The 14,794-nt window shown below is 37.2% G+C and overlaps 1 protein-coding gene across 5 annotated transcripts in view; it reads left to right on the top strand.

Moving 5' to 3' along the window:
- MCM9 (minichromosome maintenance 9 homologous recombination repair factor) overlaps positions 1-14,794 on the top strand; it is a 70,509-nt gene that overhangs the window by 33,114 nt on the left and 22,601 nt on the right. For all 5 annotated transcript variants that reach the window (XR_004421994.1, XM_033096727.1, XM_033096720.1 and 2 more), the window contains one exon: positions 12,669-12,843. Coding sequence is in view for 4 of the 5 variants with exons in the window: in XM_033096727.1 (XP_032952618.1) it covers positions 12,669-12,843 (175 nt within the window). In the remaining variant the exon portion in view is untranslated. The remainder of the gene's footprint in view (positions 1-12,668; positions 12,844-14,794) is intronic.

Genomic DNA, 14,794 nt, shown 5'->3' with positions numbered 1-14,794 from the left:
TTGGGAGGCCCGCGCGGAGGCCGCCGCCGGCGGGGGGGGTGAGGGGGGTTGGGGGGAGGGTGCAGGCCCCGCCCCCGGCCCGGCGGCTCCCGCGCCTCACGTCGGGCGTGGCCGCGGCGGGGCGGGGGTTGGCGATGGGCGTGGGCACGGCCGTGGCGGCGAGGGGCGTGGCCATGGAGGGGAGGCGTGCTCGCGGCTGCAACGGCGGCGGGGGGACGGGATCTTGTGTGACGCCCGCCCCTCGGGGTTTTTTTTGTGTGTTTTTCACTCTTTTTACAATAGTCCAACGGCTATACCGGCTCTCTACTGAATTTAGCAGATGTGATTCGGTTGTCTACACTAGGTTCAGCTGTCTGTGTGTTGGGTAATATTTCGGGTAGAGAGAAGGGTTGGTTGCAGTGGAAATAAATTGCGTTTTGTAGACCAATGCCATCTCGAAAGGAGCAAAGCCATTTTGGAAAGCTAGCTCTTAACCCGGTATCTGCGTTTGGGCACAACAGCGGTATTAGTTAAATGGAAACAAAATGAAAGGCGAAGAGACGCTTTTGCGCACACACTTTGCTTGGAAAATCGGAATAAATAGTATTTGGGCTGCAACTGGGTCTTCCTTTCCTATCTGGAAAGTCCTAGAATAAGAAAAAGATTATACTAGAGATGTGATCAGTTACACCCCTGGTTGCTGCCGTTTGGTGTGAGTAACAGGAACATAAAAGGAGAAAATGGAAGTATCGGGCGACCAAAGAGCAACAAATACAATCTGAGAAGGGAAAAGGAGAGTAGAGAACACAAAGGCATACCAAAGACATGTAATTTTCAAAAAATGTATGACCTAAACTGTTAGTAAATAAGAATTTGTAGCACTTCACACAACTTCTGGGAGCCTTTGCTTTATTCAATGTCGATTCATTTATGCTGCTTGACTACCATTGTGGAGAAAGGGAGAGCTTTTAACACATTTGTGAGATTGAACTGTTTGAATCTCTAAGTAAGAGTGGCATAAAGGTTTGTGTTATTACCTGCTTTTCATAAACCATCGTTTTTTCCTTAAGTGTTGTGACTGAAACCACTTAAGTTGGCTAATTTCAGAGAGAAAATTCTTAAGTATCACCTATGCTGGAAGAGTTTTCTCTTAGTATAGTGCCCAGAATTTTGAGTTGTCATTGTTTGGGCATTGTTCATACTTAAGTAGGTTGCTTTTGATGAGACTTCTTCATCTGATAGTCTCTTGAAAGTTAATATGGGACAGCTAATACCAGGCCTTCCCACCTTTAGGAGAACTATTTAGAGTGTGGGTCCCATTTTATCGTCAATGCAGTCAAATAGGACCTACTAGAAATGGTTTCCTCAAGCCCAGTTGTTTGTGTGCATTAGCATATGAGTCATACTGTGGTGAGAGGCACAGATTACAATGACTAATAAACTATTCTGTGTTCACTCTTATTAGTTCGGGTCCTAACGCTCGCTATGATAAATTGTAAATTGCTGTATGCTATACAGCGCACTAAATATATAAGATAAATGACTGAAAATTAAAACATGACTCCCTTAAGAATGGTGTGTGTAGTTTTCTGATTATTTTATATAAAATAAAATGCATTTTGCAGTCTGACCATAGTTGTGTGATAATAAGGTACATCTACCATAAAACTTGCTTTTGGTGAACATGCAACATCAAGAACTGAGAATATCTAACAGGATATGGGTTGTTTTCTTTGAAATCTTTTAACGTGTCATATACAGCACTATTGAAAGTGGAAGGAAAAACCTCCCTAATAGTTGACTGGAAGCCACAGGAATTGGCCCCAGTCCTCTCATATTGCCTCTCCTGTCTTAGCTGTTTTATTACTGCTCTTCAAAAATGTTGAACTGGGGGCCGGCCCGGTGGCTCAGGCGGTTAGAGCTCCATGCTCCTAACTCCGAAGGCTGCCAGTTCGATTCCCACATGGGCCAGTGGGCTCTCAACCACAAGGTTGCCAGTTCAATTCCTCGACTCCTGCGAGGGATGGTGGTCAGCGCCCCCTGCAACTAAGATTGAACATGGCCCCTTGAGCTGAGCTCACTCCTGGATGGCTCAATTGGTTGGAGCGCGTCCTCTCAACCACAAGATTGCCGGTTCGACTCCCGCAAGGGATGGTGGGCTGTGCCCCCTGAAACTAGAAATGGCAACTGGACCTGGAGCTGAGCTGCGCCCTCCACAACTAAGACTGAAAGGACAACAACTTGAAGCTGAACGGCACCCTCCACAATTAAGATTGAAAGGACAACTTGACTTGGAAAAAAGTCCTGGAAGTACACAGTTCCCCAATAAAGTCTTGTTCCCCTTCCCCAATAAAATCTTTAAAAAAACAAATGTCAAAGAATTTTTGAGCTCTCTGTCCAATAGTTTTCTCACCATTGGCAATACAGGAAAGACCAAAGAGACTCCCAGATGTGCCCTGGCATATTTCTAAATTACCTGGCATGTTGTAGGGGGGGAATTGTAAAAGCATCATTCTGCTTTCAGAGGCAATCTATAAAATCTTTCTGAACAATTTTTTGGTGACTCTCAAACAGCTAACCATATTTGCAACAGGTAAGTCACTATGAATGTTGTCATGTATTAAGTACCCAAGGGGGCCCACATGATGTGTGGAGAGCTACATTGAATGTAACACCCAAATTGCTTCTTTCTGTGCAGATTACTTGAGGGAAGGATGGCTGGAAGAGGTTGTTTTGTCTCTTAAGATGAACAAAGCCTAAATTAGTGCCTAGGACACAAATAAATGAACTTTGTTAGCTCTTGTTACAGGCCAAATTGTATCCCCCTCCCAAATTCATATTTTGAAGTATTAACACCCAGTACCTCAGAATGTGACTATATTTTGCGATAGGGCCTTTAAAGAGGTAAAGTTAACATTTAGTCCCATAGAGGCCCTAATCCAGTCTGTAAATGGTACCCTTCTACATCGAGGAAATTTGAACATATAAAGGGTACACATGCGCAGAGGAAAGACCATGTGAGGACACAGCAGGAAGGCGGCCATTTGCAAGCCAAGGAGCTAGGCCTGAAAAGAAACCAACCCTGCTGATACCTTGATCGTGTTTCCCTGAAAATAAGCCCCAGTTAAGATTGTCAGGCAGTCGGCCGCATTTAGTATGTTAAGACGATGTTCCAGGAGAAGATGACATGACTGTATTTGAATAAATGTAGATTGTTGTACATGAAAAAATAAGACATCCCCTGAAAATACGCCGTAATGCGTCTTTTGGAGCAAAAATTAATATAAGACCCAGTCTTATTTTCGGGGAAATACAGTTGTACTTCTAGCCTCTAGAACTTTGAGAAAATGCATTTCTGTTGTTTAAGCCGCCAGTGTGATATTTTGTTACGGTAGCCCTAGCAAACTAATACAGCTATAATTTTTTTTCCCCTTCAGAATTAGGCTTACTTATAACCTAAATTTATTTCATCCAATTATTGGTCAGTTATCAAGTACTTTCTGTGGTGTGAAATGAGGTGGTCATTTAGCCATGCCAGTAGGGTGTGGAGTGGTGTGCTGTAGCTGGTCTTCCATGAATGAGGTAGGCCCCGCTACTGCTGGGCATGCAGCTTAAATTCTGAAGAGACAAGACGCGGCTTGCTTCTGTGATCCCAAGCTCCTCTACAGAGGGCTTCTGAGAGTCTTAAACTAGAAGTTAAATTGAAATCACACACAAAGCAAGATGGCAGAATGAATTAAAATGTACTAGATTTAAATTGGATTAAGTTAAAATACACTGAGTTAAAATGTAGTAGAGCTAAGAAATCAAGTCTCAGTCCCTGCCTGCTGCAGAAGTTACAGGAATGAAAGTGCTAACTTCTTGCCTTGGTTCAAATCCTAGAGTCCACCTGTGTTAATTACATCATCACTGTTGAATTCTCTTTAAAGAAACACTTGCATTGTTACAAGCCAAATCTTTTTTACAAAAATTTTATTTAAGGATTGTTGTAATATCTTTAATTAAACTTAAAGGGCTTCCTATTATTATTAGTTACAGGATGTCAAAATTTAATGATAGTTTTAACTGAAATTTTATATTTAAAAGTACAGTGTCGAGATTTGCTAGAGTTTATAACCATTTCTAGAAGGAATAAATGCTACAGTAATGATCTTAATAATAACTCATTGTATATAGAGAGAGCATTTGTTGTGTGAAAGTACTGTCCTAGGCTCTGTGGAATAGTCAAAGACAAAACATACATGGGCATTATCTACAAGGACCTGTGGTTCAATAGGAAAGATAACTAAGTAAGTATGATACAGAATAGAAGGTGATACAGTGTCATAATAAAGGCTGTGTGTGTATTTGTAGTATGTATGTATATATACATTTTGAGCCTTGCGACATCCTGGTATGGTAGGAGGGTAAGGTATTATCCCCATACAACAAATGAGGACAGTAGAGCTCAGAAATCAGTGCCTTTAATTGCTGCCCTAGTGCTTCCCTACTTTCTCTTTACGGTGTCAGATAGTACTTAAAGTGGACTTTATATGTAGAAAAAGCAATTGGTCTCATTTCCTGGAAGAACCCACAGGCTCACAGATACTGTCGTAATGACTTGACTAATGAACTCTTGAGAAACGAAGCCCCATGAATGAGGTTGGCCCAGGTATATACTGGCAGTGACAGGAGGCCCAGCCCAGGCCAAGCTGTGGGTGTCTCTCCAAGGAGGTACTGCAAATGTAAAGCCTCCTGTTGCAGAGGGGATGACTGGGAGGTAGTGGGGTTGAACCCTGCAATGCACCCTGATACTTTTTATTAGGCTTCTGTATTTGTTACATGGAGTGTATCCCCCTCCCCTATTCTCTGCTCCCCCTCTTTAATAACAGTTCCACTGTTTTGTGTTCATTGTTACCCACCATTAGGTTAGAATTTTGTTGATATAAGCTGTGTCTGAGCCCTTATCCATAGCTGGACAATACTGATAAACACCCTTTGGATAGCTGTCAATGATGTCAGTCAGCTTTCTGAGGCACCATAATTATGTTTGTTGTTGACACTTTGTTGATGTGAATATCATTCTGACAAGAATACGAATGGAAATGTTTAATATTTTCTGTTCCTTGTATCTAGTTGTTTACCATGTGTTCTTAGTCCTCTTTTAAATGAAGCTCCTTCTAAACTTGTTTTCCTTTTGAACTCAGTCTCCACATGTAATCCATCTTCCTTCATTTCCTTCATGTTGTACATTCCATCCTTTTCTTTCTAACCCTCCACCTCTCACATTCATCAGAGGCTCTCTCCACTTCCCAGGAGAAATGTGATAAGTAGAGGACTTAAATCTTTAAAACATCTCTTGGCTAGACCACTGCTTGCACAAAGCCACCGTAAGCACAGCAGCTTTTTGAGTTGGTTACTATAGAGACAAACAACATTAAATGGAGCGAGACATGCTTGACAGAAGCTAGGCAAGTGAGATTGGATGCCTTATATACAGGATTATTTGGAAAAGATTAAAAACTAGAAAGGATAGGAAAGGGAAAGATTTCACAAATGAGCTAATAGGTAATTAATCAATAGATTTTAAGTCGGTAAAAATTGTGCCTGCTAAGGCCTTGAATCCAGCATACAGAGAATCCAGTTCCAAGTTCCCCAGTATGATTACACAGTGATTTTTTTTCTTTTTTAATAACAGCTACGCTGTTATGAACATTGGTGTATAAATTTTTGTGAGGGATAAATGTTTTCATTTCTCTGGGTCTGTGCTTAACAGTGCAATTGCTGGGTCATACGGTAAGTCCTTATGAGGAACTAGCAGAGTTTCCCAAAGTGGATGCACCATTTTACATTCCCACCAGTAGTGTATGAGCATTCCAAAGTCTCCATGTCCCTCTTGACACTTGTTATGTCTTTTTGACAGTGGTGCGTGAAGTAATGTCTCGTTGTGGTTCTGATTTACATTTCTCATGGCTAAAAATATTGAACATTTTTCATTTGCTTATTGACCATTTGTGTATCGTCTGTGGAGAAATGTCTATTTGGATCCTTTGGCAATTAAAAAATAATTGGGTTATTTGTCTTTTTATTACTGAGCTATAAGAGTTCTTTAAATACAAGTCTTTTATCAGAGACTTGTATTTATCAGGTTTGGAAATTTTTTTTTCCCATTCTGTGGGATATCTTTTCATTTTCTTGGGGATGTCCTTTGCAGCACAAAAGCTTTTAATTCTGATGAAGTCTAATTTATATTGTCTTCTTAATGCTTTTGCTTTTGGTATCATTTCTCAAAAACATTGCCTGATCCGGGGCCGTGAAGATTTACGCCTGTGTTTTCTTCTAAGGGTTGTATATTTTTGGCATCTTACATTTAAACCTTTGATCCAGTTTGAATTCTTTTTTATGAATAGTGTGAAGTCGGGGTGCAACTTGCTATTTTTGCATGTGGATATCCAGTTTCCCATCAGCATCTTTTGAAAAAACTGTTCTTAATGAATTCTCTTGGAACCCTTACCAAAAATGAATTCATCACAAATGTATGGTCTTTTTCCTGTACAGTCAATTCTGTTCTCTTGGTATATATCCTTATGCCATTGCCACATTGCCTTGATTGTTGTAGCTTTGTAGTAAGTTTTGAAATCAAGAAGTGTGGTTATGCCATTTTTTCCCACCAAGATTGCGTTGGCTATTTGAGATTTCTTGAATTTCCATATGAATTTTAGGATCACTTTGTCAATTTCTACAAAGAAGCTAACTGAGATGTAGATAGGGATTGCATTGAATCTGTAGATCTCTTTGGGGAATATTGCCATCTTAAAAGTCTTCCAGTCAGTGAATGTGGAATGTGTTTTTATTTATTTAAATCATCTTTAATTTCTTTCAACAATGTTTTGTAGTTTTCAGAGTATAAGTTTTGTACTTCCTTTGCTAAATTTATTCCTAGGTATTTTATTCTTTTTGATGCTATTGTAAATGGAATATTAGTATTTTCTTAGTCTATCTTTGTATTCTGCATTGCAAGTGTATAGACCTAGTATTGATTTTTATTTATTTATTTTTGAATTTTTATAAGAGTTTGTTTGAGCCAAACTGATGACATGTGCTGGGCAGCAAATTCTCAAATGCTCCCGACATACAATTTTAAAAATTGATTTTGTATCCTTCAACCTGGCTAACTTGTTTATTAGTTGTAATAATTTTTAGTGGATTCCTTTGGGTTTTCTATATGCAAGATCATGTCATCTGTAAACAGGGACAGTTTTACTTCTCATTTTCCCTTCTGGATGCCTGTTATTTCATTTTTTTTGACTAATTGCCCTTCCTAGGACTTCCAGTCTAATATTGAATAATATTGAATAGAGTGAACTTCTATGTCTTCTTTCTGATCTTAGAAGGAAAACGTTTAGACTTACACCATTCAGAATGATGTTAGCTCTGGATTTTTTTGTAGGTGCCTTTTATCAGGTTGAAAAAATTCTCTTCTGTTCCTAGTTTGTTGAATTTTGTCAAATGCTTTTCCTGCCTCTGTTAAGATGATCGTGTGCCTTTTGTCCCTTACTCTATTAATATGGGGATATTACATTGATTTCCAAATGTTGCACCAATCTTGCTTTACTTAGATACAGCACTTTGTCATGATATATAATCCTTTTTATATACTGCTGAGTTTGGTTTGCTAGTATTTTGTTGAGGATTTTTGTATTTGTAATCATAAGAGATATTGGTCTTTAGTATTCTTGTGATGTCTTTGTTTGATTTTTGGTATGTGGTTAATACTGTTCTTATAGAATGAGTTAGGAAGTGTTTCCTCCTCTTCTACTTCTAAAGAAGAGTTTGTGAAGAATTGGTATTTGATTCTTTAAATGTTTGGTAGAATTCACCAATGAAGCTTTTGTGTATGGGTAGTTTTTAAATTATAAATTCAGTCTCTTTACTTATTATCGATCTATTCAGATTTTCTTTTTCTTGAGTCAGTTTTGGTAGTGACTTTTTAGAAATTTGTCAATGTCATCTAAGTTACCTAATTAGTTGACATACATTTAATCATTGTGCTCCTTTGTAATCCTTTTTATTTCTGTAAAATCAGTAATAATGTCCCCTCTTTGATTCTATGTTTTAGTAATTTGATTATTATCTCTTTTTGGCTTGGTCAGTCTAGCTAAAAGTTTGTCAATTTTGGTTTCATTGGTTTCCTCTGTTTCCATTCTTCTGTTGTTTTTATAGTCTCTATTTTGATAATATCTGCTGTAATATTTATTATTTCCTTCATTCGGCTTCCTTTGGGTTCACTTTGTTCTTTTCCAGTGTCTCAAGGTGAAAGCATAGATTATTTATTTGAGATGTTTCCTCTTTTAATGTAGGCATTTATAGTTATGTTACTCTCTAAGCACAGTTTTAGCTGTATCCCATAAGTTGTGGTGTGTTGTTTTTTTTTTGTCCAGCTACCTATTCATTGCATGAATACCTTTTACACTGTCTCTGACAAGTGAACGTTCCACTTTTTGCTTAAATAGTTACTTTGAGGAAAAGTTAACTACTTTGTAAGATAGCCCACTCCTTTTTAAACACCTCAAGGTTTCCAGCATTTCCCTGTAAAAATCTACTTGTTTTTCTAGGTTATTTGTTTTGAAGTTGCCCCAAGTTAAATTCTTCTTCCACAGGATAGTTCTCTAAATATGTAAAAATTATTTTCATGTCTCTAAACCTTTCTTTCAAGCTAATCATACACACCATGCTATAAACTAGTCTTTAAATCTAAGGCGTTGTTAACATGTCCTTCATGATCTGTTTTCCTTTTTTTTTCTTTTTTTTAAATTAGTATTTCTTTTAAAATTAGAGGTCTCAAAGTAGACATTACTACTCCAGATAAGGAGTCAGCAACCTTTTTCTATAAAGGGCCAGATACAAATATTTTAGATTTTGAGGGCCATTCAGTGTTTGTCATAACTACTTGAACTCACCATTGTAGTGTGAAACAGCCATAGACTATGTGTAAATAATGAGCATGACTCTGTTCCAAAAAAACCATTTTTACCAAAACAGGTGGCCAGGCCAAATTTTGCCCACAGGTCATAGTTTGCTGACTCCTGCCCTGGATGTTATCTAACCAGTGCAGAACCTAGTTGATTATATCTTCACTTGTGAATGCTATTCTTGCATTAATGTATTTTTAAGATTATATTCAAATATTGTGAGAAGTTAGATATAATTCTCATCTTTGCTCCTGTATAAATAAATGTTTTTTTTCTCCCCTTTGTCTTCTTTCAAGATTTTCTCTTCATTGATTTTTCTGAAGTTTAAATATACACCTAGGTGTGGTTTTGTTTAACATTTTTCCTGCTTTGTGTTCCCTGAGTTTTCTGGATTTGTGATTTGGTGTCTGCCATTAATTTGAGGAATTTCTCAGTTATTATTGCTGCAAATATTGCTTCTGTTCCATCTCTTCCTTCTTCTGGTATTTCCATTACATACGTTACATGTATGTTATACCTTTTGTAGTTGTTTCCATAGTTCTTAGATACTCTGTTCTATTTCCATCTTTTTTTCTCTTTGCTTTTCAGTTTTAAAAGTTTCTATTGACTGTCAGATTTATTTTCCCCTCAGCTATGTCTGGTCTACTAATGAGTCCACCAAAGGCATTCGTCATTTCTTTCACAGTGTTTTTGATCTTTGATCTCTAGAATTTCTTTTTGATTATTTCTTAGACTTTCTATCTTTCTATCTGCTTACAATATCAGAGAAAAATCACCTATATTCAATGTAAGAACCTGGTAGAGCTCCTGGAACTAAAACTCAAAAAAGTCTGGGGACCACTGCCCCCCTCCGACCCCCATGACTTGGTTCCTCTGGCGTTTTTAATTCTCAGAGTTGTCTACACTGACTTTCCAGCAATTTCTCAATTGCAGTTCAGGTTTTCCTATCCCAGTATTTGTTCCCATGGAGGTTTCTGCTCTGTTAAATTGCGATTCTCTGTCTTTCTGTCTTAACAATTTGGGGGGCAGTGGTTTGCCCTGTGACTTCATTTTCTGATGGATGAATTGTTGCTTTCTCAGTTTGTTCAGGTTTTTACTTGGTGTTAACATGGAGTAGCAATTTCTAAGCTCCTTAAATGTTGGACCAGAAACTGGAAGAATTCATATAGCTTTCTCTGATATTTTGTTGTATGAGTTTTCTTCTAGAAGTTTTACATTTTTCATTTAGGTCTTTAATTCATTATGACTTAATTTTTGTATGAGCTGTGAGATACGGAGCAAGATTGATTTTTTTTCTTTTTGCATAAGGATATCCAATTATTTGTGGACTATTTTTCTCCATTAAATTGCTTTTGCTTTTTTATCAAAAATTACTTGACCATACATGTGTGGGCATAGTTTTGAACTCTGTTCCATTCTTCTGTCTATATCCCTCCTCCAATACCACACTGAACTGATTACTGTAGCTTTGAAGTAAATCTGGAAATGGGTCAAGTGAGACCTACTTTGTTTTTGGTTTGACTTTTCTATTTTCTTTGCTTCTCTGTATAAATTATAGAATGATCTTGTCAATTTCCATACAAACAAAAATCTAGCTAGGGTTTTGTTTGGAACTCTTTTAAATCTATGGAGCAATTTGGGGAAACATCTTTAAAATACTGAGGTTTTCAATTCATTCAATGAACATAAAATATCTCTCAATTTGATTAGGTCATCTTTTATTTCCTTTATCAGTGTTTTATAGTTTTTGCATAGAGATGTTACACATTTTTTTTTAAAGATTTATACCCAAGTAGTTCGTATTTTGGGGTGTTATTATAAATGTATTATTTTTAAATTGCAATTTCTAATTTTTTTATAGTATATAGAAATAAGATTAATTTTTATATATTGACTTTTAACCGTGCTATACTCACTTATTAGTTCTAGGAATGTCTTTGTAGATTATTTGGAATTTTCTACATAATCATAGTCTGTAAATATAAAAAATTTAGTTCTTCCTTTTCAATCTGTCTTTTATTTATTTCTTTTCCTTTATTTCACTGGCTAGAACATCCAGTTTGATTTTGAATAAGAGTGATGAGAGTAGATCTCCTTGCCTTGTTCTGATAGTAGGGGTGAGGGTGGGAGTGGGGGTAAGCATTCAATCTTTTATCATTAAGTATGTTAGCTGAAGGAATTTTGTAAACACCCATTATTAGATTGAAGAGGTTCCCTCTACTCCTAGATTTCTGAAAGTGTTTTTTGTTTGTTTGTTTTTGTCTTTTATCATGAATGATTGTTGAGTTTTGTTAAGTGTTATTTCTGTATCTATTGAGGTGGTAGTTTGCTTTTTCTTCCTTAGGTTGTTGATATGGTGAATTGCATTGAATAATTTTTAAATGTTGAATTAGCCTTGCATTTGCAAAATAAACCCCATTTAGTTATGATTTGTTATCATTATTTGTGTTTATGGTCTGTTATTTTATGTATTGTTCGATTTGCCTTTTTGTTTTTAGGAGGATTTTTGAATCTATGTTATGAGGAATATTGATCTGTGGTTTTCTTTTACTATATCTTTATCTGTTTTTGGTACCATGATAATGCAAGCTTCATTAAATAAGTTGAGAAGTGTTTCTTGGTTTTCTATATTTTTGAAAATTTTGTGTAGAATTGATATTTCTTTCATAAAGATTTGGTAGAATTCACCATCAAGTCATCTCAGCCTGTAGACTTCTGTGACGCAAGGTTTTAACGACATAGTCAATTTTCAAAGTAGGTATAAGACTGTGCGTGTTATCTTTTTAAAGATAAACTTTGGCAGTTTATATATTTCAAAGAATTTGACCCTTTCATCTAAGCTATCAAACTTAGGACTTAGAGTTGTTCATTGTATTTCCGTATTAATAATTCAGTGTCTGTAGGGCCTCTAGTGATGCCCTCTTTTTCATTCCTGATACTTGTAACTTTTGTCTTTTTTTTCTTGATCAGTCTAGCCAGAGGTTTATCAGTTTTTATCAACAAAAGTTATGATAAGTACTCATTATGTATCATACACCTTATAAAGAATCATATTTATATTCTATTTGAATATCCAAGAATCTATAAAATAGATAACAATTTTCTCTTGTTATCCCCTTTCATAGAGGAATAAACTGAGGCCTGGATATATTAGGAAACTTGCCTATAATATAATAGCCAGAATGACAGACCCAGGATTCAAATGCAAGTATAGGTGACTCCAAAGCCTTAGCTTTTGACCACTCTGCTTTATTGACTGGTGTAAAGAGTGAATTAAAATCAGATAAGACATATGAAGGGAATCCTGTGTGACTAGGAGCAAACTTTTCATTCATCATTGGATTATAATACCTGCTGTTCTCTCTGTCTTTGGACCTTTCTCTGTAAACAGTATACAATACAAAACCTCTTGTCATAAGATCTCTGGAGATCTGCTTACTCCTAAAAGTTTGGACTGCTCAGTGAGTGTACCTATCAAGAAGAGACAGAGAATTTGGAGACTTCTGGTTGTCACAAAATACTCAATAACATCTATTAGATTTTAGAACATAGGACCTTCTAAGATCTCCCAGTGACTGGATACCTGAAGTAGTTGTCCTGATGCCATCCATTCTTGGTATACTAGAAATAAAAGCCTTGACTCTATGCCCTTCCATTTAAAATGTAGATATTTATTTCTCTTCATAGGTAAGATATGCTGCTATTGAAAACAAAAGCTGACACAGCTTGTTCCCTTAGGTCTAACGGTAACGGCTGTAAAGGACTCAGGAGAATGGAATTTGGAGGCTGGGGCGTTAGTGCTTGCAGATGCGGGCCTTTGCTGTATCGATGAGTTTAACAGCCTTAAAGAGCATGACAGAACCAGTATCCACGAGGCAATGGAGCAGCAGACCATAAGTGTCGCTAAGGCTGGGTAAGAGTTTCTTTCTTTAAAATCTATTGGAATGGTGAGATCAGTTAATATATGATTATGGAAAAATGTGAACCTTATTGAACTGCAACATATATCTGGTCCTCTCAGTGATTGTCAGTTAACAGCTTTCAAGACACATACTAGTTTTCCCATGGAGATGAGCGAGGGAAATAAAAATGAGTTGTTGGGAAAAACAATATCTAAAAAATGTCTGCTTTCAATGGCATCCTCCTTATATAGCTTAATGGAAGCTTGATCACAGCATATGGAAAACGGAATAATAATAATATATATTAAAATAAGATGAAGTATCTGTTGTGATTCAAGGAGGCTTGGGTTGAGGTATGTCAGTCCCTGGATGAAGGGGAAAAGTAAGCAGGTTCGGATAGAAATCCATTCATCCAGGCCCTAGGTGGTTATGGGAAACTTATTTGGCTACAAAAGCTGACCACCAAGCAGGCTGCCAGGTCGTCCAAGCAAAGGACAGAGCCTGAACTCTCTCAGTCCTAATGTTACTGTTAGAGGTCTGAGGCCAGCTGATCAGGCAGATAGGGCTGCCAGCAGAGTCTTCAAACAGTAGTGGTTACTTGGGAGCCAGGCAGACGCTGTGTTACAGATTCTGTGAGATCTATTCATATACATTAGCAAAAAAGGAAAGGGATGAGAGAGGTGAGAGCAGGATATAGCCCAAAGGAAAAAGATACAAGAAAAACTAGACAAAACCATTATCAGATCTGTTCGTTTCACTCAGTAGATACTCAATCAAATGAGTCTTTATTAAGAGCCTGCTGTATGCCAGGCACTGTGCTCGGCACTGAGAAGTTCAGAGATGACTACAACATTGTCCTTGAGGTGGTCTCTGCTTTGTTGGGAAAGCTAGACATGAGCAGCAAAGTGGTAAGTCCATGATAAAAGTGTTATGAGAGAACATATTTAAAAATAATTACTGCTTCAAAACTGTTTATCAGGGGAATCACAGATAATAGCTTACTAAGTGTCTTCAAGGCTACTTTCTTTTCTCTTTATGTCTCCATTCAATTAGCACATTTGCTGGTTTGTAGAATCTATGGTTTATTTTGCTGTACCTTTTCCGGGGAAATTTGAGGCATTTTGAAAGATTCCTAGATAGTTAACCCTGACATCATGGAAAATAGGAACAAATGCTATGAATGTATTTTCGAAAGGGAGAACATTGGCAGTGCTATATAATGTAGGCTGCAGAATGAATCTTTGTAAGTGAAAATATTTTATTAACCACTCCTACTGCCTTTACCCTCTGCTAAGTGTGAATTAGTATGAACCTTTCGTGCTACCCATAAGTATGTCGTAAGTTCCAAAAGAAAAGTTCCGGTAGATAAACAGTTTGCCGTGGCACCCACTGCTTGGGCAATCTTGTCATAACTATAACCACTTTATGCACTGGAACAGTGCTTTTCAGACTATTTATCGAGAAGGACTAGTTTTAATGTTTTTTTCAGTCTATCAGAGAGCAATATTTTTTATAAAATACAATAAAATTATTTTTAAAATTAAATTAAAAAAAAGCAAAGACATATGAATTGCAAGCCTAAGTTCTTCCACTTAGAATGTAGAAAGCAGTAAGAGCATGTCCCTCCCATTCTAACAAGAAAAATCCAGATAGTCCACAAAAGTCATAACATTCCCTGAACTTACCAGGGAGCTGAATTTACAAGGAAAAACAAGGGAACTTAATTCCGAAGTGTAACAGGCCCCTCCAAAGAGAGATGAGGCACACAGCCTGTCACTTTGGACAGCATGAGAGGAAGAAATGGCTGCCATAGAAGCAAATAAGGAGAAATAGCTAAAATTAATTTTAAATTCCCTGAACGCCAAGTGTGGGATAGCATATCAGTTTAGAATAACTGGGAACTCCAAACACGAGGGGAGTTCTCACTTGCAAGCGCTTCTCCATGGGCCTCGGCCAGATGCT

Source organism: Rhinolophus ferrumequinum, chromosome 3, assembly GCF_004115265.2.
Source record: "Rhinolophus ferrumequinum isolate MPI-CBG mRhiFer1 chromosome 3, mRhiFer1_v1.p, whole genome shotgun sequence".
Lineage (NCBI taxonomy): Eukaryota > Metazoa > Chordata > Mammalia > Chiroptera > Rhinolophidae > Rhinolophus > Rhinolophus ferrumequinum.
The sequence above is the reverse complement of the archived record's forward strand: the minus strand, read 5'-3'. Positions and strand labels throughout refer to the sequence as shown.